The sequence below is a fragment of the Parus major genome, chromosome 2, assembly GCF_001522545.3.
Source record: "Parus major isolate Abel chromosome 2, Parus_major1.1, whole genome shotgun sequence".
NCBI classification, from domain to species: Eukaryota; Metazoa; Chordata; class Aves; order Passeriformes; family Paridae; genus Parus; species Parus major.
In genome coordinates, this window is record NC_031769.1 from 96083448 (window position 1) to 96110782 (window position 27335).

Sequence of the window (27335 nt, forward strand, 5' to 3'; positions counted from 1 at the left end):
AGCAGAGCACCGATTCAACTGAACGAGATTCTCCCCGCTGGGGAGAAGCCAGAATCTCTGCACCCCGCGTTCCATCACCTTGCCGCCGTGCCACGCCTGCCTCCCTCCCTCTCACCCCTCAGCAAGGAGAACCCGCAATCGGAGCCGCGGCCGCCGCCGCGCCCCGAGCCCGCCCCGCCGCCCGCGGCTCCGCGCCTGCGCCGTGGGGAGAGGTCGGCGCTTCCCCTTCCGGCCGTGCCGCGGCTCTGTCAACATGGCAGCGGTGCCGGGCGGGCGGCAGCGCTGCCTCCTCTGGGCGGCAGGTGACGGGCGGGCGGCGTCAGCTCCGCCGGGCTGGGCTGCAGGACAGAGGGGGGAAAAGCGGTGCGGTTGGGAGGCGGGCAGAGCTGGGGAGGCAGGAGGGGAGGGAAGCGCTGGGGGCGTGAGGGGCCAGGAGGGATGGGAGCCCGTCAGCTGGTGTGGGTGAGCGCCCCGGGTTGGTTCGGACATCACTCACGGAACGCTTTTCCTTTGCCTCGCAGTGGTTGCACATGTGGTGGCCTCAGGTGCCGGTTTTGTGGAGGATCTAGATGAGTCGTAAGTATTGGGTTGTCTTGCCTAATTGCCGAGATACTGTCGTCTTATGGGGAACGTGACCCCAGATTGTGCATAGTGTGCTTGTCAAGAAAGCTACACTGGAAAAGACTGTGGCTGTTTTATTGCAAGAAGGACAGAAAAAGGGTGTCCTGAAATATCATAGAATATCCTCTGTTGGAAGGGACCCACAAAGATCATTGAAGTACAGTTCCTGTCCCTGCATAAGACTCCCAAAACGTCACACCATGTTCCTGAGAGAGTTGTCCAAATGTTTCTTGAGCTCTGTCGGGCTTGGTGCTGTGACCACTTCCCTGGGGAGCCTGCTCAGACCTTAACCACCCACTGAATGAAAAATATTTTCCTGATACTCAACCTAAACCTCACCAGCACAGCTTCATGCTTTTCTCCTGGGTTATGTCACTGGCCACCAGAGAAAGAGCTCAGTTGCTGCACCTCTGCTTTCTCTCTTGAGAAAGTTGTAGACTCCCATGAGGTCTCTCCTCAGTCTCACCTATTAAGGAGGTTCAGTTAATGAAGCTGAGAAACAATGAAATTTTTCAGCTTCTTTAAAGCTGGTGATGTTGCCAGAAGTGTTCTTGGGCTTCCTTGCTTGTTCTTTATTTTTCGTAAATACATTGATGTGTTGGTGCCTGCCCCAAATAAAAGCTGATTGCATTTAACCAAAGTCTTCATTAGAGTTTGTAGCATGGCTGCCACCAAGGCTTGGGAGAGCAAGTTGAAGTGCATTCACACGTGGTCAGAAACAGAAGAGACAAAGAAGCCTGCAGGACTAGTTCATGGCTGCTGGAAGTGCCAGCAATATTTGTGCAAAAATGTGCCTTAACAACAATTATTCCTGAGATTGTGCAGGAGTTGAAGTGGGTAGTCCTGCCATGAACTTGGTTGTGTAGTATCAGTGTTGATGTACTGGTTTGCTGTAGCAGTTTGATAGGTACATAGTTGCTGTTTCCCAAGAAAATTTCCCGAATGTTTTTGGTTTTTTTTTGTCATATTAGCAGGTTTATATCAAGTGTTACAAAGCAGCACAATTATTGGAGTTGAAAGAAGATATGGAAAATAGCTGGTAGGGGAGGAGAAGTTGGCATTAAATGATTACCTTGGGATAAATTCAGCCAGTTAAAGGTGATGTTTTCATGAGGGTTCAGTCCACTATGAATTGTATCAAAGAGCTAAACTGTCAGGAAACCAGTCACATTTTTACAATATTGCTTGTTAATCATAAGATCAGATAGTGGCTTTATGGGTGAGGGGATGGGAGCATATGGAAGGAGTTCTCAGGAGAGACACAACAGTGTCTGGTGAAGCATGGGAACTGTTTGGACTTGATTTTCAAAGCTTGTTTTTAAAACATTGTCACATAACTTTTGTAAGTAACTGATAAAAGGAAATTTTATTTTAGAACACTTGGATTTTTTGATTACAAAACTATACAGACGCCTGTATTTGCAGTTGAGAATAAGAATTGGAGAATTGTTCAGGACAGGGTTTGTGGGGAATTTTTTGAATTTTTTTTAGCTGATTGACAAGTGGTGAGACAGGTCAGGAAAACAATTTAAATTTAATTGAAATTTAAATTTAATTTGAACAATTTAAATTTTAGTTTAATTTTGCTCCAAACTGGGGAGCAGTGACTGGTGAAGTTTCAAGTTTTCCATTTTATAGATGCCTAAACATTATGGATGATCTGCTGTTGCTGAAAGCTTTGTGTTCTGTTTGAATTTTAGTGGTTGTAGACAGTGTGGACTAGTACAAGGCACAGGTCCCTTTTCTAAGATTACAGGACAAAGGAAAACAAGTAGCAGAGCTGACAAAGGTGCCCAGCTGGGCTGCAGGAGGGATACACAAAAGGAGTTGTGGTTCCTCTTGGCTTGTGCTGCTCTGATAGCAGATCTGCTGCCTCAGGTCAGTACTCATTTTGTGATGAGTGTGGACTTGTTCTAGTGTGGTAATGAAGCAGATTAGTAACCTGACTTAAAAAGGAAGTGTCTTTCTGTCTGTGGGGTGGCTCAAAACAGGTTCAGAAGCATCAGAAATGGTGCAAGTGGGAAGCAAGGAATAGACAGAGCAGCTGGGTTGTTTTGAGGCCCTTGGAATTCTGACCTTGGTGTTCAGTTTTGCTTCATGCTGGTTTCTTTTAACTGTTCATGATTGAGTGGGGTGCTTCGTTTGAGTGGGGTTCTTGGTTTAAGTGGGGGCTGAGACAGCATTTGATCATGTAGTTGGGAAGATGTATGGGTTTGAGACAAATAATTTTGATTCAAGGACATGCAACACTTATAACCACCTTTCCACCAGTGTGGTTGTGTTTCTGTTAGCTGACAGAGGATTGCACAGGACAGTTAAAAAGAGACACTGAAATTTGGAGCTTGGAAAACTTATTTATAGGGCCTACAAACAGCATCTTTAGAAAATGTTTGATCATTTTTAGAGAGATTTCTGTATTCCTTCATCAGTGTGTTGAATTTCCTCAATATTGTCTAGTAATTTAAACATTGACTTTAGCAATGCTAGAGCGAGTTTGATGGCTGGGGTTTTGTTAAACTTCAGATTTTAGTTTCTGTGGAAGTTGGTTGAATAGGTGCTTAGATGAGAAATACATTGAAATTTTATATTATAAAAACTACAGTATTTTTTATACAATCTTAGGTCAAACTTACTAAACTCTGTTGGAAAGCTCAGCCTCCAGATGTTTAATTCTTTTTCTCTTTTCTTTCTGTCTGCTGCCAAGGTTGCAGTCTACCTTTCTCAGTACTTTAATGCTCTTTACAATTTGCCATAACAGTTGTATTGTGGCAGAGGAAGGAGAACATTTAACTGTAAATTCTTCTTATACGAAGAAAAAAGTGATATTCTAAATTGAAGCACAGCCTAGGAACTTAGGATTCAGTAGCTACTTTTTGCCTCTTGCATCATAGCCAATTAATTGTATTTGGCATTGTAATTGGAAGTTAGCTGAGGCTCTGTTTGAGTCCTCAGGAGATGCTGGGCTCTCACTGGTTCTCTCATTAGACCTGTAGTGCTTAGGGTGGTGAGGTGAATTTTTAGTGAGGTTGTCAACTAAGCAGTTTTGTGACTTAAAGATGCTGCTTTCCTTCAGCAGTTCCATAGCAAAGTCTCTGCAAATACTTTTCCTGCTGCTGTACAGGCATTGCAGCCTTGGTGTGCCATCAATAAAATAGGCTGGAATTTACCACTGAAATGCTGCAATTCTAAATTTTGAACATTCAACACTGTAATTAGATTGTATTCATGATTTCTGAATTATTTTTGTCAAACAGTAAGCCAGTATCAGCATTAATATTTTGTTAGGACCATTATGGACTATTAAAAATTTAACTTTAAAGAAATATAATAAATTTTGCCTGCTGCTTTTCAACCATTTATAGACATGCTGCATATTGGAAACTGACAAGTTGGGCTATAACTTGTATTAATTGGATCTTAGAGTATAGATCCACACTTACTGTATAATTATATGTAAACATCTAATTTTGCAAGAAGAGTGGTGCAGTAAGGATGTTGTATCGTGTATGTTATAGCATGTGACTTTAGTCCCAGTCCTAGTCAGTTTTACAAAGCCTTTTACAAAAGTAAACCTTAGGTTAAAGTTCTAGCTAATTTAATTATCTACATAGAGCTAGTTAACTAATGCGGTTATCCATATTATCTTGTAGTGACAACAGCAAAATGCAATGTAAGCAGCATTTTGGGAGGTACCAAAGAACTCTGATTTATGAAGCTTAGTGTTATCAATAACTTGACCATTTTTATTCCATTAAGTTGGTTTTTTGGTTGTGTGCAACTTTAATAGAACTATAAACTGACACACCTATAGTAGAATGTTTAAGGAGGTTGAGCTCAAGTTACTTCACATATTAATATTAAAGATAATTTAGTTAGTTTACATTTACTAAAGCTGAGATTAACAATTTAAACCAATGCTCAAAGAGTCTGTATTAGTTGATATATAAAAATACAACAACTGTATTTAATATAACTAAGACAATTGCAAAATACTTCTTCCCCCTAGATAGCACATGCTAATCAAATATCTTCTCTGTGTTTTGATGTGTGTTCTTATTTCTTGCTGTTTTTCTATTTTGTTGGGTTTTTTTATTTTTGGGGGTTTTTTGTTTTGTTTTGTTTTTTTGTCTTGGGAAATAGAGAAACGTAATAGGCATAGCTGTGTGTGTAGTATCATGTACAGAGCAATATTTTACTAAAAAATAAGCATCCTCTCTGTTTCTCCATGCTCAAAGAATGAAACAAAACAGAAATGTTGTATCTATGGTCTTATCCTAACCTTTTTTTAGACTTTGCCTGTTTTACACATGCACTTCACTATTTTATTTTCAGATACATAATTTATTGATACCATTTTTTTCCCTTTCTAGGTTTAAAGAAAACCGTAAAGATGATATTTGGCTTGTAGATGTGAGTATATAAGAAAAACGGGAAGATCTGCTGGTGGAAATCAAAAGACAGACTGCACAGCACTACACACTGTAGTCAAGCTGCTTCATCATTTGGGAAATTGTTTGTACATGATGCAGAAAAACTTCATGGCAGTAATTCTGACAGGATAGCTAAACAATCTGTCTGCAGTTCAGGGTGAAGCAGGAATAGGCTGAATAGACTGCTGAACAGCCTGCTGAATAGGCTTCAGTCTATATTTTGCAGTCCTTAAAAAAGGAAAGCAGATTACCTAACACACTCAGGAGGTGATAACCTCTGTTGAGAGTTTTTATAGTTCCTTTCATGTATTTCATCAGTTGATTTGTGTTCTAGACTTCTGTTAGCACTGAAAGATCAAATATATGAGAGCCTTCTTAGTTTTCTAAATTATTTGGAAAGATTCAGTGCCCCTTACTTCAGGGATAAAGAGTTTTTAAAAACATTGAGCTTGTTTGTCAATGAGTTCTTAAAACTGTATTAATTTTACCCAAATAGGTACTATAATTCTCAAAATTGTATTATCCAGATTCGTGATTTTTGAGTGGGAAAAACTATATGTGCTAATTTGGAGTTATCAGTAGTACATAGCAAAACAAAATTCATCTTTTGTTAAACTGTGGCATTATCTTGTTGTACCAAAACATTGATATCTTCTGCCTGTTGACAAATTCATATTTCTGGATAGTTTGGATATTCATATGATCTTTTAACTTTCAAAACAAATGTTACCATGCAGTCTATTCCTAAATAAGAAATCATATAATATTGCAGCATTTTAATGTATTCTTTTCAAGCTTGTGCTTTCATTAAAAGTAGGACTAAATCATAAATGCTGCTTGTCATGCTAACATTGTAACTAACTTGCAATTTTATTAAAACATACGGAGTACCATGACTGGAAAAGAAGTCTTGATAATGATTTGAGGGTTAATCGTAGAATCAATTTCTACCAATTTTTTATTTTTTTATTTTCTTTTTAATGAAATGTATTTGCTTTGCAGTTTTATGCACCTTGGTGTGGCCACTGTAAGAAACTAGAACCTGTGTGGAATGAAGTGGGCATAGAAATGAGAAACATGGGTTCTCCAGTAAAAGTTGGGAAGATGGATGCAACTTCCTTTTCTAGTAAGTGTGGTTTGTTTAGGGGTAATTTCATCACAGCCTCTGTGTTGAAGCTATTAGTTTATTTTCTTGTTATTTTTCTTCTGTGTCATAGCACAAATACGCAAACCATAATTGTAGAAAAATTTCCTGATTGTTTTTCTTCCCAAAAGTGACAACTTGCTGTAGTATGTGTTTTTTATCACATTTGTTTCTGCTTGAGTAGGGAACTCTTCCTGACAAATGGAAGGTAATAGCTTTTCAAAGATCTGCTTTTGATATGCCTCTTAGAGTACTGTTATATATGCATTTTTATGTGGTGTGTCTCTTGAGAGTATCCAGTTTTAGGTTCCTTCTGTTACTGCCGGAGGAGTGCCTGTGTTCTTGCTCTTACTCATTTCAGGTAATCGGTCCTGAAACTGTTACACAAAGCCTGCTGAGATAAGTGAATTCATTACATCAGTGATCACTGCTCAGCCAATTTCTTCCCATGTTTCTCTGTAAATGTCTTCTCAAATAATCAAACTGAGTACTTTCAGTATTTTTTTTTTGCTGATGCCTTTCATATGTATCGACCTTTTCTGAGAAAACCCCAAACCTTTGGTACTCAGAGAAGTGGTTTCAGTAGACATGAGAGGATTGTTGAATGCTTAACTACTTCCTTTGTGTTTATGTATTTCTTTATTGTCAATTCACTTAAATGTATGTTGAACCAGGAAGATATTTAAAAGGAAATGTATGGGGAGGAGTGGGGCCCAAATGAGATCTATATGTCATAAATTTTTTTAAATACATGCAGTATTTTTAGTTAATATCCATTAAATCTGATTATCCTGGTTTGTTGTATTTGCTTAAAATGTTATGCAGAATACTTTTCTCAGTGGTATTCCAGTTTTTCCTGTGCTTAGATATGGTGAAATCAGAAAGTACTTTGGACTTGATTAGCATAAGAGATCTGATAGCCAGAATGCCTTGGCAGGAACAAATAGAGCTTTGAAGATGGCAAGAAGATTGAATCAAGCCTGTGGACAGGGAGAAGATTGAACAAATGTTGAAATGTGCATACATTTCTTTATATGCTTGTATGGTGTTTAACCCAGTCACTGTAGCCTTCCTAGAATATTTTATAAGCTTATGTAGCCCACAGTAAAATGGGATTCTGATCACCAAGTCAGTTGTCCCCATCTCTCTCCATCATCAATACTTAGATGTTGGAGTGTTTGGTCTTTTGAGATTAAAATGATTTTGTCTCAAAGACCAATTTATTGTCTATATCCTTTTCTATAAAACCAAATAAATAAGACTTCATGTTTCATCTTAAATATACTTATTTTCTATTAAAAAGTAAGCCTGGAGAATTAGAAGTTTCAATTTCATGCAATCAGGTAACTTCAAAACTGGGAATAGATTTCATGGTTCTCTAAATTTCCAGTAAAAAATCTTAAATTCCAGAAAAAAATTCAAGTGTATAAAATTCTAAATCATATGAATTGTATAAAAGCTTACCTTGAAATATTTGTATTTGTCATCCTGTTACTGGAATCTTATACTTTATACCTAGAACATAATTGGTACTATGTTTTTGTTACGTCAGTTATTTTTACTTATATAAAAATTACTAAAAGCTGCAAGTGTTCCTTTGTGCCCTGGAAATGTTTTTGCTCTCAGATTTGCTACTGTTTTCATGGTGTCATGATAAATCTTTTTAAATAGTTTTATACTTTCATTTTCAATGTGGAAATCTTACATCTGGATATGAAAAACTCAAGTCAACTATGCTTAATACCTTTTCAAGCTAAAGATTCTCTGAAATCAAAGTAGTTCAGTCTTGAAAACTTCAGAAGGAAATGCAGCTGTATGTGTCACTTGGAAGGAACATGAGTGGTTTGCTCTGCATAGTTTGTGTTTATAATAGGAATATGAAGTGGTGTGAAAGAGCTGAACTTCGGGAAGCTTGGTGTCAGAGAGCTGAGATCTTATCTTATATGGTGAACATATAAATCATCCAGTGAATATTGCCTCTGGTAGCTCTGTGGAATGAGGATACAGCTCTTGCATCAACAGAGCAGTCACCTGAATTTTCAGGGGGTTTAGCCTCAGGAGTCTACTGTGTGTGAGCAGAGGAGAAATACATCACACCTAGGGGTGATGCAATTGTTGCTGTTTGCCTGTACTGTGTTCTTCATACCAAGAAGTAGAGGTGATGATGTAAACAAATAATTTCCATGAAGTTAATAGAATTTTGGTAATCCCCATGGCTGGAATGTGTAAAAAAAAGTATTAAAAATTGTCTTTTCTAGAGCTGTACAAGGAGAAATAAACTGTTGACAGCTCTTGTGATTGAATGTTCTAATACATATTTTAATACATTGTAGTTCTGTGTAGTAGAGCTGTAATAGAAAAGGGTCAGAATCAAGTTGATTCTCATCTGTCTGTTTCTTAGAACAGTTGTCTTTGATTGGATTGCCAGTAGGTGAATTGCTAGTTTTATTTGTAGTGCTGTGCAGTCAGGTACTTGCATCTGATCCAGGTGCACAACCAAAGTTCTAAACTCTTACTGAGAGCTTTGCACACAAGATGTCCAACATCTGCTTGCTGTGGCATGTTGTTGGTAGCTCCAGAATGGTTTTATAACAAGCATGGACTCTATTTGAGTCAGGGATTATTATTCAACAGGGAATTGCACAAGTATTGGCACAGTTTTATACTTACTTAATCTTTTTTTGAGACTGTGTAGTTTAACATTTGGAAAAAACTGGATTTGCTGGAAAGTGTAGTTTAAGGTGGCAGATGTTTTGTTCACAAGTGGAAGGGTGGTTGCAAATTGTACTCCTCCAGTGGGACCAAGATAGAAAGTTTTAAGCAAATCTGAGGTGGGGGAAAAAGTTCTGCAGTTGTCTTACTTTTTACCACTTTAATAAGCAGGAGGTCTCTGCTTAGAAAGTGCCTACTTCTGGTATTCTTCATGACAGTAGACATTTACTTGTGTGGAATATGATTTTGAAAGTATGATACTGCACTTCTTGTTAGCCATTACTCTAGCACAGGAGTAATTAATTGTCTTCTATGTTTCTTTAAAGCATTAGTATTTACAGCTCTTCATCCACGATGCTTAATTTTTGCCTCTTGTATTTTCAGTCAATTGTATGTGCATATTCAATGCATGCTACTTTTGGGGAAAGCAGACCAAGCATGTCTGTCCAGAGGATTCTCATGACATTTGAGTTGTGGCACATGAATTGGGAGGCTGTCCTGTGACCCTGCAGCACCTCTGACAGAAGTCCAAACTTTAATGATGTAGCTTAATAACAGCAAGCTTTTCCTTGAAAGCAAGTAAAGTAATTCATATTGAGCTAAGTGGTATTTTTTTTATTTGTATATGTGGTGTGAATAGTAAACCATGCTTAAAGAAACAGTAGGAGAGGAAAAAAAAGTCCTGGTTCACTTTGGCATTAACGCATGTCTTTCAGGTATTGCATCTGAATTTGGAGTGCGAGGCTATCCAACAATTAAGCTGTAAGTTGATCCTTCCTATCGAATTTCTTTCAATCATAGAATAAGAAATTAAAAACTAATAAAAATAAAGGAAAAGAAAATAAAAACAAAACTTAAAAATGGCCCTGTCCATTTAGAAGTCTCAAATCCATGTAATGTATAGTCCAGTACAATGTCATGTTAAATAAAGATGCAGTAGTTTTGAGTACTTTTTACTGTGGACATACTGGGGATTTTAGCAGGTTTAAGCAAATAATATTCCTAATAGGTGATAATAAATCTTGTCAAGTTAGTTTTCTCAAAATAGGAAGCAGAGATATTCAGCTTGATAATTTTTAAGGATGAAAAATTTTCATGGCATATAGAGGTATTGAAAATTCCTCCGAATTTCTTAAATCTATATGGATTCAAAGAAAGCTTGTTAGAATTAGTAAAAGTTACTTGAATACTTTGCTAATGCAAGCAAGCTACATCCCCTCTCAGCAGAGTACTGTAAGCTGACCAAAACTTCAGTGAAGCTTAATGCATACATGTGAAAGATTTTTCAGATTATTTGATACATTTCAATTATAAAAAAACATAAAGAAGTTTATATGCTTTCCTTTTACAAGGACTTACTCCTGAGTAGTGTAAATGTTAAGTGTGTTTGGTTCGGTTTAAGTGTGGGGTATTTTGTCATTTTTCAAGGGGCTTTTTAATATGGTCATAAATAAGTGTTCTAAATTATCTGTGTGTTTATAAAATAAATGACAGCTGTGCACTAGGAAAAAAAACTGTAAAAGAATGCTAAGTATTTCAACAAGTCAGTAATTCAGATAGCATGTAAATAAGCTGTTATTCCATAATTCCATCATATTGCATTATTGAGTTTTATATTTTCATCTTTTCACTTGCTGAAAGGTGACTGTAGTAAACATGTCAAGGTTGGGAAATTTTACATGTATGAATGTACTTTAGATATTGATTTTTCTGGTTTGTTTTGGTTTTTTTTTTTTTTGTCTTTCTATTTATCTAGCTTGAAAGGTGACTTGGCGTACAACTACAGAGGACCTAGAACCAAAGATGATATAATTGAATTTGCTAATAGAGTGGCAGGGTAAGTATACTCTTCTCAGAGACTTCTTCTGCTGACTTCAAAATTACATGAGACTTTGAGGTGGGCCAAGACTTATTTAAAAAGAAGAAAATATTGATGTTAAAAACTATGTACACTAAGTGTGTAGGTGCATGGGAGACTGGTGCTGAGTGAAGATGATTTATTTCCAAGGCCACGTTTCCTGGGTGTTGTGCTTACACTCAGAATTTTCTCTCTCAAATGGAGAGACATTATTGTGGCCTTCCACTATATAAAGACATCTTCTAGGAAAGACAGAGTTTTTGTCATGGTCTGTACTGGAAGGATATGGGGCAATGGTTTTAAACTGGAAGAGGATAGGTTTAGAATAAATACTAGGAGTAAATTCTCTGCTGTGAGGGTGGCATAGATGCTGCAACCAGTTGCCCAGAGAAGTTGTTGATGCCCCATCTCTGAAAGTGTTCAAGGCCAGTTTGGGTGGGACTCTGAGGAACCTGGTCTGGTGAAAGATGTCCTTGCTCATGGTGGCAGGTTGGACCAGATGATCTTTTAGGTCCCTCCCAGTCTATCCCAGTCTGTGATTCTGTGACCGGTAAAAGGCATCATAGCAGCATTTTGTAGTAAGATCTGAATTTCATGTTTAATTGTGCTGTTTGAAGAACATAATGTTATTTGGTAGAGGGAGGGTGGGAGGGAATATTCTTTTTTCTTTTAGTATAAAATAATAACTTGAAAAACTAGTTTGTATTTTGGATTTTTTTAAAAAAAAAAAGCACAAAAAACTGTATGATATTTTCATGTGAATTTTTATTTGTTTGGGTTTTTCAGGTGTCACAAACTGAGATTTTTCTATGTCTTTTTTTCCCTTTCCAGACCTCTCATCAGGCCACTTCCTAGCCAGCATATGTTTGAGCATGTGCAAAAGAGACATCGTGTACTTTTTGTGTATGTTGGTGGTGAATCTCCTTTAAAGGTTTGAAGCTCGATTAAGTAAAATTACTTCTTTTGGCAATTTAGGGAATAATTTTAAAAATCTTTCAAAAGACTGAAATGCATGCTTCTAACAAATTCTTGGGGGTTTTTTATGTTTATTAAGGTGCTTTTACTATCTTACACCATAAACATGTTTTCTAATTGCTCTTTAAAGATAAGGTATGTCACAAAGCTTTTGTTTGACACATACCAAAAAGTCAGAAATTAAAAAAAACATTGTTTGTATTTTTTCAGGAAAAATACATTGAGGTTGCTTCAGAACTAATAGTTTATACGTACTTTTTTTCTGCCTCAGAAGATGTGCTACCTGAGGTAAGCTGATTCCATTCCTACTGCTTCCTCAGAAATGGCATTTTTCTCCTCATCTCTACAATTTTGCTGTTTTGATGGCTTCTTACAGTATGTTTGGCTTTGGTAGATATCTAAGTAATTACACTGAAACATGTAATGTTTCAGTAATGTAATGTTTGAGTCTGTAAGGGGAAAGAATGCAACCCAAGTTTCAATCTGTCATTGTTTTGTTTTGACCAAATTACTTGTTCAGTCATATTAATAAAATTAATCAGAGGCTGAACAGAACTCAATATGGGCCACACAACTTGCCCAAGAAAGTAGATACTTGGATTTTTAGGCAATGCAGAACTCTTGTTGCTCCTAACAGTTCTTTCACTAAACACTTTTATAGCTAATTAGGGGGTTTGTAGCATGAATTACTACTGGTACCCTAGTAATCAGAAGTAAGTGAAGAGACAAGTTATTTTCATCTTGTACAATACAGCTGATCAACACATTAGTCTGCCCAGGGATCAGCCAGTCCAGTCCACTGGCTGCAGAATTCTCTTACTGTTTTTTTTGAGGATTCTGTGACAAGGAAATTTCTTACAGTTCATCACAAGGGTGAAAAAAATTGGTATTACTGTAGTGAGTCTAACCATTGTTGCTTATTTGTTGTAGCAAACTTAAAAGACTTTTTCATTTATTGTTCTCTCCAAGTGGGACCTAAGTCTGCCCCATGCCTACTAACTTTTGACTTTGAAGTTAGTTGGTGATTAATGAGAGAATGTGCAGAATTTGGTTTGTTGTTTTGTTTTGAGGCAGCTGCATTTTACATCACCATAAGTAGAACTGGTTTCATTATAAATAGTGTATTTTTAGTTCTCCAGAAGCCTTGTATCAAAAGCTACCTTAATTTAAATTGCTATTTGCACTTCAGCTCCAGGTGAGCAAGGAAAGTACTGTTCAGTTGTGCAGTGGAAAGAGTAAAAAAGGCTGGAAGTGTTTGAGGTTCTGTGATCACACTGATGTAAGCAGTGAGCTTTTTTTTTCCTACAGAAGGTAATTTCCCACCAGTGCCATTTAAGCTGAAGTAGTGATGGTATTCAATATTTTATGGAGAGAAGCAAAAATGTTAAGAAATCTGACTGCGAGTTGTAATGAGCCTTTGCATTCCAGTGTTCATGGTTAGGCTTTGTTTTGTCACCTTAGGTAATATTGTTCCAACTTTTAGGCATCTTTTGCAAACTTTAAACTGCACACTGATTGATTTGTCCTTCAAAGATGTTGAATTATGTTTTGGGCAAGTAAGAGAACAAATATCATCTGGGACTACCTTCTTGCTTATTCATATCAGCTATAATATTATAAATTACTACTTTTACAAGAAAGGTAATTCAGAATGACAGAAGGCATGTCATTTGGAAATTATGCTGTCCTTACATTTCCAAAACATATCAGTAAATCAGAAAATTCAGATGACATGATCAAAACTAAGCTTATGATGCAATTCTTTCTTATCAACGAATGCTGTTAAAATTTTAGCTTAGAATGCTAGCAAGGATTAAGAAGCAGATGCAGTATTTTTCCTATGGCAGTTCACAAAAAACATGAGCTGAATAAATTTGAGTTCCAAGAAGAAAGGTTCTACAGCTTTTTTTTTTAAGTATGTTCCTGATCATCTTAAATACTATGTTTAGCATGGTAATACAGGCTATTGTTACTTGTCTAAATACGCCTGTTTGCAGCCCTGTGTGCTGTTTCTTTATATTCCCATCAGTCTGAAGCACAGGAAATAGCCCAGATTTAGTGGCACATGTTGCCAGTGGTACTATTTTACTCTGCAAAACTGAGTTTCTATTTAGTAAAAGTAGCAATATGACAGGTATGCTGACAACAGCACAAATTAGGAACTGAGAGCATGATTGATAAAATCCTCAAGCTACAATTTCCTATCTAAAGTCCACGTCCAATCCATAAACTATTCTTCATGCTACTCCAGATACCAGTAAAAATCATGTTTCTTTTATGCTTTGAGAGGTCCACCTCTCAAAAATATATTTATGTTGTGTTACTTTTAATATACAGAAGTTGATAAATTATCTTAATGCGTGTTGACAGAAAATATTTAGGTGTCCATAGAGATTTTCCCCGTGAATTACATTTACATGTTTTCAGATGGTTTATTTTGTTTAAAAATCTTTTAATCTTCCATGGATTAATTGAAACCTGACTCTTTCAGTATGTGACATTACCTGAATTGCCTGCTGTTATGGTCTTCAAAGATGGAACTTACTTTGTTTATGATGGTAAGTAAAAGTGGACATTACCTTAAGACAAGATATTTAAAGCATATATGGAGAAACTGGAGGAGTTGGGATTTTTTGAAGGGTATGTAAGGATGCTGGGAAATTCTCCAGTTTTAGGATAAATGGCAGCTCCTTCATGAAGGAAAAGAGAAAAAAAAATTACTAGTTCTTCCACAACAAAATGCAAGGAATTTGGTTTAGCAGTACTGAAGTAGAAATGATGATGTTTGCTTTTTGTTTTCAATAAGATGTAGCTTCTCATATTACTGTTTCACCACCATTAATGTACTTAGAAAAGTTACTTCTTCCCTCACTGTACAAATTCATCATACACATAAGCTACTTTACCTGGCTTGCTGTGTAGGCTGTAGAATGGCCCCCCAAAGCTAGTAGTGTTTTTTAACACTGCTATTTCTACAGTGTGTATCTGCAGTACATGAGGCCAGTACACCTGGCACTTCTGTGTATATCTATCCTACATGTGTGCATATCCACATACAAGAGTATTTTTTTGTACTCAGACTGTGCCATAAGGCCTGTGTATGTTAGAAGCATGTACACACGCTCATAGTTACATTGCATAGCCTGGGCTTATAAGCATACCACTTACTTGCAAAAGCATCTACTCTTGATTTAGATTGTTTTAAATGCAGGTTTTCATTTTAAGTTGAAAACATGTCACTCAGAAGATTATTCTTCTGGTATAATTTCTTAGGATAAGTACCACCACAGCAAAATATTTCAGGTCAACCATCAAGGGTATTCTTTGTCTTCATAGAATGGATGTACCTGTCTTCCTCTTTATTTTGATGCCTCCAGATAAAAACCCACTCTGTAGCCTCCTTGATTTGCATTTAATATTTTTTTATCTCTTTTAGCAATTCTGGAGAAGGAAAGCTTTTCAGAGAAACACTTCTTTTGCTCTGTAGCCCACTTGCTTTTTCCACATTTTCTAAAACAAGTGCAAAAGCTGTGATAATTCAGGCTCTTAATTTACTTTGTAAAAAAGTTACTTTTTCGTAATGTACCAGAAACATTATTGGAAGTCAAACAAATAATGAAGACGCATTGTAAGAGTCTGAATAAGGTTTTATGTGCAACTTTTATGACTGGCACAAATTTGAAGAACTCACTATGCGGAAAAAATTCTAGCAGAATGCACTTCAGTGCTCTGACCTCTGTCTGGTGTTTTGGTTTGGGATTTTTCCTCCGTAGGGGAAATGGATATAGATCCATGGGTTGCATTATTCTTGGAATTACTTGCTACTGTCTTACAGCAGATAATTGTTAACCTGAAATTATTTGATACTTCAGTCTATGCAATAGGATTTAAAACAAATTAATTATTGTGCATTTATTCACATAAAATGCAACATATATGTAAATATGTTTTTCTTTTTTACTTGTGATTTAGATCTAATTGATGGTATGTATTAGAATTTAATTCTTAATAGGTTAAAACATCTAGCGTCTTAAACTAGCCTTTGGTAAAAACTGATTGTCAGTCATACATGATTATTTGTTCATTTAAGTTAACATTGCTGTTTGCATCTGATTTTTCTTGATTTTTCTTTCCATTTTTCATTTAAGGACTCTCACAAATACTGCTTTCTGTATTTTTATATCTCTACTTTGTTTGAAACCTGACAAGTTATTCACACACACCCCTTTAAAAACAGGGTTTGAACCTGTTCCTTTCTGCACTGGGTCACTGTTAGCTTCTCATACAGCATCGTTTATCCTTGATTTAGAAAATAAAATCAGCAAATCGACTTTTCACCCTTTTCTATAATGTGCTTTTTGTTCAGCAGTTAAAAATAGCATTAGAAGTTTTCAAACTTAAAATGCCCATAGAAGTGTGATGATTGGTCTAACAAGAATAAAGGGAAAAAAGGAAAAAAAAATAGTGGTTGCCTCCATTTTACTGAAATAGCAAATCTGATGGCCCACCTCTTAAAGAAATTTATTTCTCTGTTTTTTTTTTTTTAATGTCAGAGTATGAAGATGGTGATTTGTCATCCTGGATAAACAGAGAAAGATTTCAAGGTTACCTTCATGTAGATGGCTTTACACTGTATGAACTTGGAGATACAGGTGAGAAGATGCCGGTCCTAAACTTTTTGACATTGTGTACTAAACAGTAAGAAAAAACAAACAAGTACTAAGAACATGTTTTTAAATGTCAGAAATTAATCAATATCAGGGTAGAGCTGATAGTGGCAGTATTATGTTGATGTTGGACTGACCTGTGACTGGAGGTTTCATCCACAGTCTTCATAAGTCCATTCCTCACAACATGAAAGTCAGTGTGTCTAATCCTGTAGTAGTCACAAAAATTAGTAGGACTTTTAAGAGCACCTTATATTTTGTCTGAGTTGCATATTACTTCTAGGAATACTTGCAGGGAATTTTAAAATTGGATTTAGAAGTATCAAATATAGATTGTCCAGATATCTTACATCTAGTGGATTTAGGTATCTTTGAAATAGATGCAGAAAGAAAGGGAGAGAAGCATGTATTGAAGTGGGCAAAAACTTCAATTAAAAATGAATGAAAACTTCAGCTTTTCTTTAGCAAAAGTTCTGCAGGCCAGATGAAACTTTTGCAGCCAGGTGACCTCTGGAAAAGGCAAATTAGTTGTACTGCTCTTAAGGTGTATAGACACTCTGAGGTATCAGAAAAAATACTGTAAGTGTTGATTTTTCCAGGCCAAGACATCATCTATATTCCATTTCAAAATATTTACATTCAATCAACATTGAGTTCTTTCAGGTTTTAAACATATTCTTTAAAATGTTTATTTCAAGAAGAAAAATGTTCTTCTTACGTGTTTATGAAGCTAATATTGTTACACCTACATTTTAAATGGTTATTTACAGAAATGCTGTTGCAAGTTGTTTAAATATAGCATATTTTTTCCTGTTATATTTTTAACTAACAATTCCTCAAGTTCCAAATAAAAAAAAAATTATTTTATTAAGCCATCATTTATTTTAAAGACCTTTACGTATTAATACATAGTACTTGGAATTTATTTAGATCATCTTTTGCAGTATAAAAGCTCATTAGTTGTCTCCTAGTGTCATTAGGTAGTGTCTTAGGGTGGAAAGAAATGGGAAGAAGTGAGAATTGATGTGTGGAAGAAGTAGGGTGGGGAGAAGCTACTGCTATTTCACAAGGAAGTATGGGAATGAATCATAGATCTTGCCCTTAAAACCCAGCATTACTTGAACAAGAGTGACTTTCTGTTTTTGAGGGGAATGCTTCCTGTGGTGTGGTGGTAGGTAGGAACTGAGCAATTGGTTGGCTTGGTGGGGAGGATTTTGAGTGAATTGTGGCATCTGGAGAGAGCTGAAAAATCAGCCTCTGGAGTCTTGGGTTTCTCTGATTGATGACTGCAGTGTTGACAGATCTGCTTTCCTAACTGCAATGGCTTGGTATGGAGAAAATTTGGCCAGCTTTTTTAACACACTTTTATCTGATTGACCAGAGCACTCTTTGGGTTTGGAGTTTTTTTTCTTTTAATCAGAAAAACTTCACAAAGCAAATCTTGAAAAGATTGGTATATTCTGGCACTGACCTTTTAGATCCTCTGACAGAGGGCTGTCAAACGTTTAAATCCATAAAACAGTGATTTAATTGCTTAGAATCAGTTTGTAATTGCTGCATATCTCCATAACCTCATATTTAGGTATATGCTAATATGCAGCTTGACTAGGAAATTAATTTTTATCTGCATTTTCTCCCTTTTATCTTCTTTCTATAGATAGGTTTTTCATACAATGAAAATGGTATGGCATTAAGCCCCATCTTAATTTATTTTCAATAGCTTTAAGACCACAGGATGGTCAGCTTGTAGAGGCTCTTTGGCTGTGAGGCTGGTTTATATTTAAAAACTGATTTCTGTCCCTGGAGGGGATTACTGGATTTTCTAAGTTGAGATATTTCCCATTGGAGTATGTGTGTTTCTTTGTAAATGGTTTCAAGAATTTTATTCCTTATTTTAGGAAAACTTGTGGCTATTGCAGTCATTGATGATAAGAACTCTTCAGTGGAACATACCAGGTACAGAATTGAGTATTGGTGACTATGGGAGAAATGTGCTGGTATGACATAGGGAAGTTTGAATGTTTCTTAAATACTGAGAAATACAGGTTAAATAAGTGGGTTTAATTGTAAATGTTCTTTAATTTCTGGCTTAGTGTACTAGTCTTACTTAATTTATGGCTTGGTTGAAGCACATGTGAATTCACTGAGATGCTTGGGAGTTCCTATATCTGTTCTGCTATTTGTTAATGGGATCACTGGAGCAGATGGTGATCTCATAGCTTTTAAAAGCTATTGTGTCACCTTTTAAACATAGACAAAACTGCTTGAGTTTGGATGACTTTGAGATGAACTCAGTGAGTTTAAACATATGACTGTGCTTCAGTTCAGTTGCATTGAAAATTAAGCTAGTGATGCTTTATATTAGTTGTCTGTGGGATTTTAAAGAAGAGGTGTTTTTGCTGGGGTTGGAGTTTGCTGAAGAGACTGAGAGGAACAAGACCTTCCTTTGTCCTTTTCCAATTGCATATACAGACTGTTCAAGTACTGTGTAGCTATTTTCAACCTTTAGGAACTAAGCAAGATGAACAAGGTGTTTTTTGTTAGTCCTTGTTGCTGCATACTGGAGAAATCTGAGTGTTTATTGTTTGTATTTAGAAAGAGTCTGTCCTGGATTATCAATGCCAATTTTTTTCCTTCCAGATTAAAGTCTATTATTCAGGAAGTTGCCAGAGATTATCGGGATCACTTTCACAGGTAGGCACACATGGTACTCTGATGTTTTAATTGGGCCTCTACATTAATCCTTCTAAGACAGTACTCACTTATTTTTCCTAAGTAAAAAACATTATAGTGCCTGCTTTTGTATTTTTATACTGATATTTAATAGGACCATTTCATTAACTGGCTGTGTTTCATAATGCTGTGTTCTAGATCATGACTCTTTTTGAATTACATTGCTGGGTGTGTGCCCTCATTTTCAGGTATAGGAAAAATACTTAAGGAAGAACTTTTGGTGAAACCCACTTTTGTGAAATCCACTTTTTTCATTGTTTTATTTTTAACCACTTCTCTCACAGGGACTTCCAGTTTGGCCATATGGATGGAAATGATTACATTAATAGTTTACTAATGGAGTAAGTAAATTCTTATTTGAATATTCTTCTTTCTTCTCTTGCATTTGTTACCAAGTGTATTTAATTGGAAATAATCTTACAATAAATTCTTGGCTTTCATGACTTAAGAAAAAATCACTGTCATCAGAATTCAGCCTGTACCATAATATCAGTTATTTGTGAAATTAAACTGTGTAAATGTATAGTTTCTTGTTAGATGTTTGGCTTACTGATAATGCTGATTGAAAAAAGCTTATCTTTTAGGTCTACTTTGTTAAATTACTAACTGTTAGAATTGTGAGGCTTTCATTCTTGATATATTTTTAAGACTTGCATAGAAATGCACTTTCTCAGAAAAGCATAGAATGCATGGAAGGTGCTGTCTGTGCTTGATATGTACATGGTATATTTTGAAAAATATAAGAGGTTTAACAAGGTGCTTGGCAGTTGCCCTTACTATAATCCTGTTCTAAAAAATGCATAATTAGAGAGTTGAGTTGCTTGGCATTTGTAGTTAACTACTTCTCCTCTGGCCTTTGGAGTTCTGAAAGAAGGAAAAGCCAGGAGTCAGTGTTACAATTCTGTAAGTTTTCCAAATCCATTTCTCAGGGATCAAAACATTAATTAAGTATGCACTCATGCCCCTAAAAATTCAAGAAGCTTCATGTGGACCCAAAAGCACAAGGTCTATATTTTTGTAGAATGTCTGTAGATTAAGACCTGATTTAAAAACAAATGTCTCTCCATTAAAATTATGTGATTATATGAATTTGATTGAATTATAAAGCTAGTGCTTTATAATTGCCAAAAGTGAGACCTTCCTTGCTTAATTGCTTCTCCTGTGCAGGCTCTTACGTCTGTCTGCTGAGCTGTTTCATCCTGTTTATCTGTCAGAAAAGTGTTTGGCTTTTTGTCTGGGCAAGTAGGGAAGTTATTTTGCTGATTCAACAATGTTATTGGCTCTACTCTGCTGAGTACCAGCACGAATGTGCAGAGATGTAGGGGAGGGAGATGAGATGAGATACCTGGGAGGAAGGAAATGAAGGGAAAGAAGGCAGAACTGCCACTTGGAGTGGTAGTGATGTAGTCTGGTCTGGTTGGTTGGGTTGTTTAAGTGAATCTGCAAAATGCCTAACTTTATTCTTTGTAGTATATGGAAAGTTCTGGTTCAAGTACTCACCAGCTTTGAATTATTTTCTAAACCCTGTGTATGCCTTTCAAGCATAAGTAGGAATTTACAAAAGAATGCAGTGAATTATGTTCAAAGTAGTGGCTCTTCATGTGGCTACATAAGTTAAATTTGAATTAAAAAAAAAAAAAAAAGTATTGCAACTGCTTCAGTTTGACACCAGATGGCAGCAAGTGGAAATAGAAAAAATATGAATAATGAGAAATGTATCACAAAACACTTTTTACCGTGTGAGATGCACATAGGAGCTAATTCTGTGTTCTTTACAAAGGATAAAATATTGTATGGTTTCTGGGGGTAGAATTAGACCTTGACAGAAGTACATTTATGGACTTGGCTGTAACTTCATTAGTAGACATTATAATTCTTCTGTTTTTTCAGCAGTGTATGAACATGCTTTTGTTGGATTAGAAATACATTTAAAACCATGCACAAAATAATAAATTAGAATATTATGTATTTTAATTAAAATACATAATTTTACCTAAAATTTTACCTAAAAAAATGCTTTTCAGTATTTTACTGAATTTTTATAAGCTAAGGTGCATAGTATCACTGTCAGCTATAGGTGTATGTTGAATTCTCCACTGCTCTTGAAAGTAACACATTAAATGTGCTTTTGTGAGCTTTTGTATAGTGTAATGAATCTGTATATGGGGGTTACCTTTCAGCTGCTCTACAACCACATCCAAGAGCATCAGTTACCAGACTGTTAAATGAAACAGAAACTCTGCATCTAATTAATAAAACTTGTTCTGTTTTGGCTGGGAGGGCATATTTTGGCAGAAATTGATAACTTGTTACTAGATGCTTCCAAAAACACCTAACTTGGTTTGAGCACCTTATACTTAGATTTCTTCTTTGTCCCTAGTAAGAAAAGAATAAAAATTTCAAGTGAAAACGTTATATTTCGTGACTCTAATGTTGCAGGCTGCCTCGATGTACAAAGCTGTGTTATTTGGCTGTTTTTTGTAAAGTTCCATTTAAAGGATGGCATTATTTTGTTATCCTGTAATTGCCCTTATGTTTTTTGAGGTGCCACCATGCTTTCAGCTTCAGTAGTGGGAACAGAGTCTGTACCTTAAATTTTTAAGTATTCAGATTTCTAGAAGTTCAGAAAACTGTGATACATAAGTATTATAAGCTTTTTAACTTTCATATTTGCATTTGAATTAAAACATAAAACTAAAATGTGAGAGAAAATTTAGGATAGTTTCAGTGACTCCAATGAAAAATGGGCATCTTGAGTTAATAACCAGTATTTTCATTAAATAATTTACTACCAGTTGATAGCCACAGGTAAGACTGAAATTGTCATCAATTTTCCAAGGATTACAAAGGTACATGGATGAGACACTATTAGACAAGGGTGAAAATGTACAAAAACAAGGTTTGCATTGCTTCTGCTTTGAAGGAAGTACTTGAATTCATTACTGACAGAATTGTAGAAAATTGATAAAGACTACAGAGATTTTGTTTAATGTATTTAAATCTTCCTTTTTGAGCAGTGTACTTTTGCAATATTAAAATTTCCTAAACTTGATCTTATGTTGAATTTGGTGCTGTAGTGAACAGAAGATTAAACTGGTTTGTGTCCAGAGATAATTTCCAACATTTTTCCTTTTTTTTTTCTTTCCAATTATGATGTATTTATTGCACATGCACATGAAAGTTAACTGCAGAGTAATAATTGTTTAAAAACTCTGTTCCTCATAAGCCATATCTAAAAGAGCTGTAGAAAAGCTATGCTTGGCATGGTTTATTCTTTTGACTTGACCAGCAGAGGTTGATTGATAAAGGTGATGAGTTAGACAGTGGTTGTGTGGGATTACATTTTTGAGTTACACTTCTGCCTTTGTGAGCTTAAGTACTTAATGCATTTCATGTACAAGGCTGCTGTGATCTCTTATTATTTGGAAAGTCATAAGGTACCTGATTTACAGTTGCTCTGGGTATGTAAAATGCTGAAAGCTTCAACAGCATGACTGACACAGATGTGAAGGAAAATAATATTAATGAGAAACATGCTCATACCATTCATGTCCATACCATACTAGGCCAAGTATCTTCCCCCTTTTCTCTTGCTTTCTTGTTTTTAAAGAATTCCTATGAAGAACAAACATGAAAGGAAGATTAATGGATTTCCTTTTGAAATGATGTAGGGATTACTTGAATTGCATTATTTTATATGGTAGTTCTTTAAATATATAAACTTTCTGTTTTGTGTTTCCAGTGACTTGACAATCCCTACTATTGTTGTATTGAATACCTCCAATCAGCAGTATTTTCTACCAGATAGGCACATCGAGAGCACAGAAGACATGGTTCAGTTTATTAACAATATCCTGGATGGTACAGCTGAAGTAAGTCTTCATAGTGGCTTGGAATATACTGGTTAGTGTTTATTTCTGTAGATGCTAAAGTAAGGGAAAAAATTGGTTACTGTGATAGTTATGCATGTGTTTAATATTCCTGTCCTGTCTTACTGTCTTGGGTGCTGTCGCTGAATATGCCATTGTAAATTCTGGAGTCATGCTGTTGCATGTTGTACAAAGCAAGCTTTCTTTTGTTTATAGCATAATATTAGCTGGCTTCTTTTGATACTCCTTTTACTGGTGCAGTTGTAGATGGAGAGATTTTTATTCATCTCCTGGTTTGCATTAAACGCATTTGTTTAAAATTTTGAATTATAGTGCATAATTCAACTTCACCCTTTCTTTTCAGTGGAAAATTAATAAATCAAATAGCTGGAGGAATTACAACTTCAGATTCAAAAAACAGTGTTTTACTTGCTTTGAATGTTAGAAATGGACACATGCTATCTCCTCTCTGCTCTAAAACTAAAATAAGAGCTGTCTTTTGTTAAAATAACAAAATTAAAACAATTGGAATTGGTGACTGGGATAATTTCTGAGTATTTTTTCCCTCAGTGTACCATAAGTTGGACTGTTTTGTGGATGAGGAAAGAGGTCATGGAGCAGAACTTTGACTTGTGCTTCTGGGGAAAGAAGGCTTTACCACGAAGGGGAGCTGATAGCTAACAATTTGGCTGCCTCCTGGGAGAAGCCTGTTTGTGGTTTAAGCCAAAGGTTGAGTGCTTCCTGTGTTAGCTGAGTCCCACTTAACATTACGCCAGCAGTTTTAGGTCATTGGTTGGTAATGGCAAATAATGCAGAAGATGTTTGTCATATGGGGTACTTGGGTTTATTTAATCTCTCTGATTGATGTAGAACATGATGTAGTTGGATTTATGTGTTGTTCAGGACTTCACTGGCCATGCTTTCAGTTGCAGTGTTATGGGTATTGCTATAACTTGGTGGTTCTTTGTTCACTTTTTGAATGTTTTTTAAGTGCATTAATTTATCAACATCTGTTAGACTCTATTTGTATGTACCTTTCTGGTTGAAACAACAAATGTAATTGGTTTCTGTTTTGTTTGTTTTTTTTACTTTGAGAAAAATCATTTGTGATGCCTCGTGTTTTTTGCCATAGTGTCACTTAGGTCTTTCTATCTTTTGTTTGCAGTATCTCAGCTAGAGTGATTAAAGGTCAGTCTAAATTCACATCTTTGTACAATACAAAAATACAGGATACGACTTCATTTAAGCTGGTCTATATTTAAGGTGTCTGTAGACACAAAATGGCACTACTTTGGCTGAGTTCTCTGCCCAAGAAGTTGTGCAGCTGTTGAGGAATGAGAGTCTTCAAAGTATGCTGGTAAACAACTAATAGGATGCAGACTTTCTGAATCACAGAGAAATTTATGAGAAGTGTGTTATTCCCCCTTCTCTTCCTTGGGAAGTGTTGGATTATTCACCTGGACTTTATTATTGTTCTGTAAGACTCTGTAGGTAACTTTTTGTGAGTCTGTCTCATCTTTGTGGACTTTTTTTGCTATTGAGGGGTTTTGGCCAGATCATGTGCTGATGAGTTGACTTCCAAACATTGAGTTTGTTTCTCTGGCTACTCGAAGAAGGTGAAAACTGGTACTGTTCAGCAGACAAACTGCCTTCTGATTCATGTAGTTATTTCAAACACTGCTCAATTAGGGGGCAGTGTAGGTATAGTCTGTCATTGTTTGACGCAGGTTTTATTTATTACACCTTCGTATCTCCTCTGTGCTTAGTTCTTAGATTTTTCTAACTGTGCTGTCATAATCCCTAAGTGGATGTTTGACAGCTGCAGGAAAGTTCAGAGGAGCTCTGCAGCTTTACCGTTGTTACATTGGGACAGTTGCTAGTTTTTGTTAGTGTTTCTTTATGGTAAGAGAGAGAGAGAGAGAGAGAGTCAGCCCATTGTCCAAGTTGGCACTGATTGTTTGAAACAATTGTGAGAGACTTTTTCATGAGACTACTGAGTAATCTTTGTCCAAGCTTGGCAAGTTGGAGTGTCTGGGCATCATGAGATGTAAGAATAATTACTTTTCATTTCCTTCTAAAGGGCCTTAAGATTGCAAGGTCTGAAGAATGAACTTTTGGAATCATAACTGAAAAGTGTCCGCAGTTTTGACATGGTTCCATTTGAAATTTCAGGCCCAGGGTGGTGATGGACTTCTGCAACGAATCAAGAGAATAATCTATGATGCCAAGTCTACTATAGTGGTGAGTTTTATTTCTCATTGAATTAGATGGTGCCCTTGTCAATCAGGATACAAATACTTTCAAAGGGTTTTAGAACAGCTTTTATATTAGTTGTTTTATATTGTATATATTGCATATATATTACATGTATAGGTTTAAGCCAAATTAACTTCTTGATTAAACTTTTTAATAATATGTGTAATAAATACTCAACATATTTTGTTTCCTCATTTTTCACTGCTCTTCTGTATGTCTGACATGTATTAAGGGATAGAACAGAGAGAATTCAAGATCTTTTCCTTGACCCTTTTGACATCCTTTTGTGAAACATACAATTTCACTCTTCTGAGGAATGTTACATTGTTGGTTTAATGGCTTAGAGTATAAGGGGATTAAATACTATTCCTTGTGTAGTTTTAAGGAAAACATTTTTATCATCTTTCTCATAAGTTAATTATGCTTAACAAAATTTTGTTGGGAAGATGTACACAAATCCATTTCTTCACTTGTCCTGCACAAGCAAATAAACCTATGCTGTGAATTTAAGTTGAAACTTACTTGTTTCTAAATGAGTGTCTTCCAAACTTCTATGAAAGTACAATATTTAGCCACCAGTTTCTGAGGTTTCCCTCTTCCTGTGCCATTAAGCTACTCCTCAACAGGAAACTCTCTAGAATTTTTCTGCAGACTAAATTTTGAGAACAAGACAGAAGTAAGAGATGAAACTTTTTTCTTCAAAGTGTTTTTTAACACTCTTAGACCAAGTGTTTCTAAAGCTTCAAAGAATTCATAGGATATGCAGTTGGCATGTAAACTTTAACTATCCCAATGCAATATTGTAATATTTGAACTTCTGTGTCATTTTTTGTGAACTTGTAGTAGAAATTGTTGAAGTTGAGGACTCCTTGCTGTTTTTGCAGAAGAAAGCAAATAAACAAACCTTATTAAAAAAAAACCAAACCACAAAGCAACAACAATAATAAAACCCAAATCAAACAAGCAGAAAAGCCAAAACAAGAGATCTATTAGGACAAGAGGACACAATCTTAAGCCAGGGAAGGTTTAGGTTGGACAGTAGGAAGAGGTTATTGACAGAAAGGGTGATTGGGCATTGGAATGGGCTGCCCAGGAAGGTGTTGGGATTTCCCATCCCTGGAGGTGTTTAAGAAAAGACTGGATGTGGTACTTAGTGCTGTGATTTTGGTGGTGGTAATATTATGTCATAGGTTGGACTTCATGATCTTAAAGGTTTTTTCCAACCTACTTGATTCCATGATCCCTCTAAAAAATCCTGATTCTCATTTTGGATGTTTTTTGAATAAATACACAGAGTGATAAGAGAAGTAATGTATTATATATTCACCAAAAGTGGTTTTTACTTTCTCTTTCAACAGTCTGTGTTCAAGAGTTCACCACTGCTGGGATGCTTCCTCTTTGGGTTACCCTTGGGGGTCATCAGCATCATGTGTTACGGAATCTGCACAGCTGATACAGAGGGAGAGGTATTTGAGCATGAGGGAGCTAAAAAGGAAAGTGGTGATCGGGAGCTCACAGATGAAGGCAGTGAGGAAGAACAAGAGGAGGAAAAGAGTGAAAAATACACAGAACTTTCAGATGGAGAGCTTAAACAGAAAGACATTATGGAAAAGAAAAAGGACTAACTTGTTTAGCAAGAGAATTCTCTAGAATTTCAAAACAGACTTATTTATTGGCGGTTGTCATTTATTGATTATCTTCATGAAAGAGGACTGTTTTATCTGCATAATGGTAGTTTTGGCTTGCATGTATTCACATTTTCTCAGAAATTGACAGAAAAATAATGGATGTTCTCTTAATTGTCCTTAGTAGATTAACAAAGAGCAATTTAAACTGAAGAGGTTTTCAGGTACAGTTCTACACCATTTTTGTAAAAGTTTTGAATTGTTCATTTCCAGAACAGAGATGATGTTACTCGACCTTACTATATGCGATGAACTGCTACTGATATAGCCCAGCTATGCACTCATTCAAATTAAAACTCATAAAATTAAAGCTGAAAACAAGGAAAGGTTAAAAGAGCTATAAAATGTTTCAGAGCCTGATAGCTGAAGACAATTTACAAGTTTT

General features: G+C 36.0%; 1 protein-coding gene across 1 annotated transcript; it reads left to right on the forward strand.

Annotated features, from left to right (window-relative positions):
- The first annotated feature begins 218 nt into the window (after positions 1-218).
- On the forward strand, positions 219-25175 carry TMX3 (thioredoxin related transmembrane protein 3). The gene is made up of 15 exons (XM_033512196.1): positions 219-302; positions 522-576; positions 4992-5031; positions 6054-6177; positions 9624-9669; positions 10664-10744; positions 11597-11696; positions 11951-12028; positions 14232-14298; positions 16294-16392; positions 18306-18363; positions 19048-19101; positions 19425-19481; positions 22883-23012; positions 25090-25175. The coding sequence occupies exons 1-15, from the start codon at positions 254-256 to the stop codon at positions 25117-25119; spliced, it is 1068 nt and encodes a 355-aa protein (XP_033368087.1). The 5' UTR covers positions 219-253; the 3' UTR covers positions 25120-25175.
- Positions 25176-27335: the final 2160 nt, after the last annotated feature.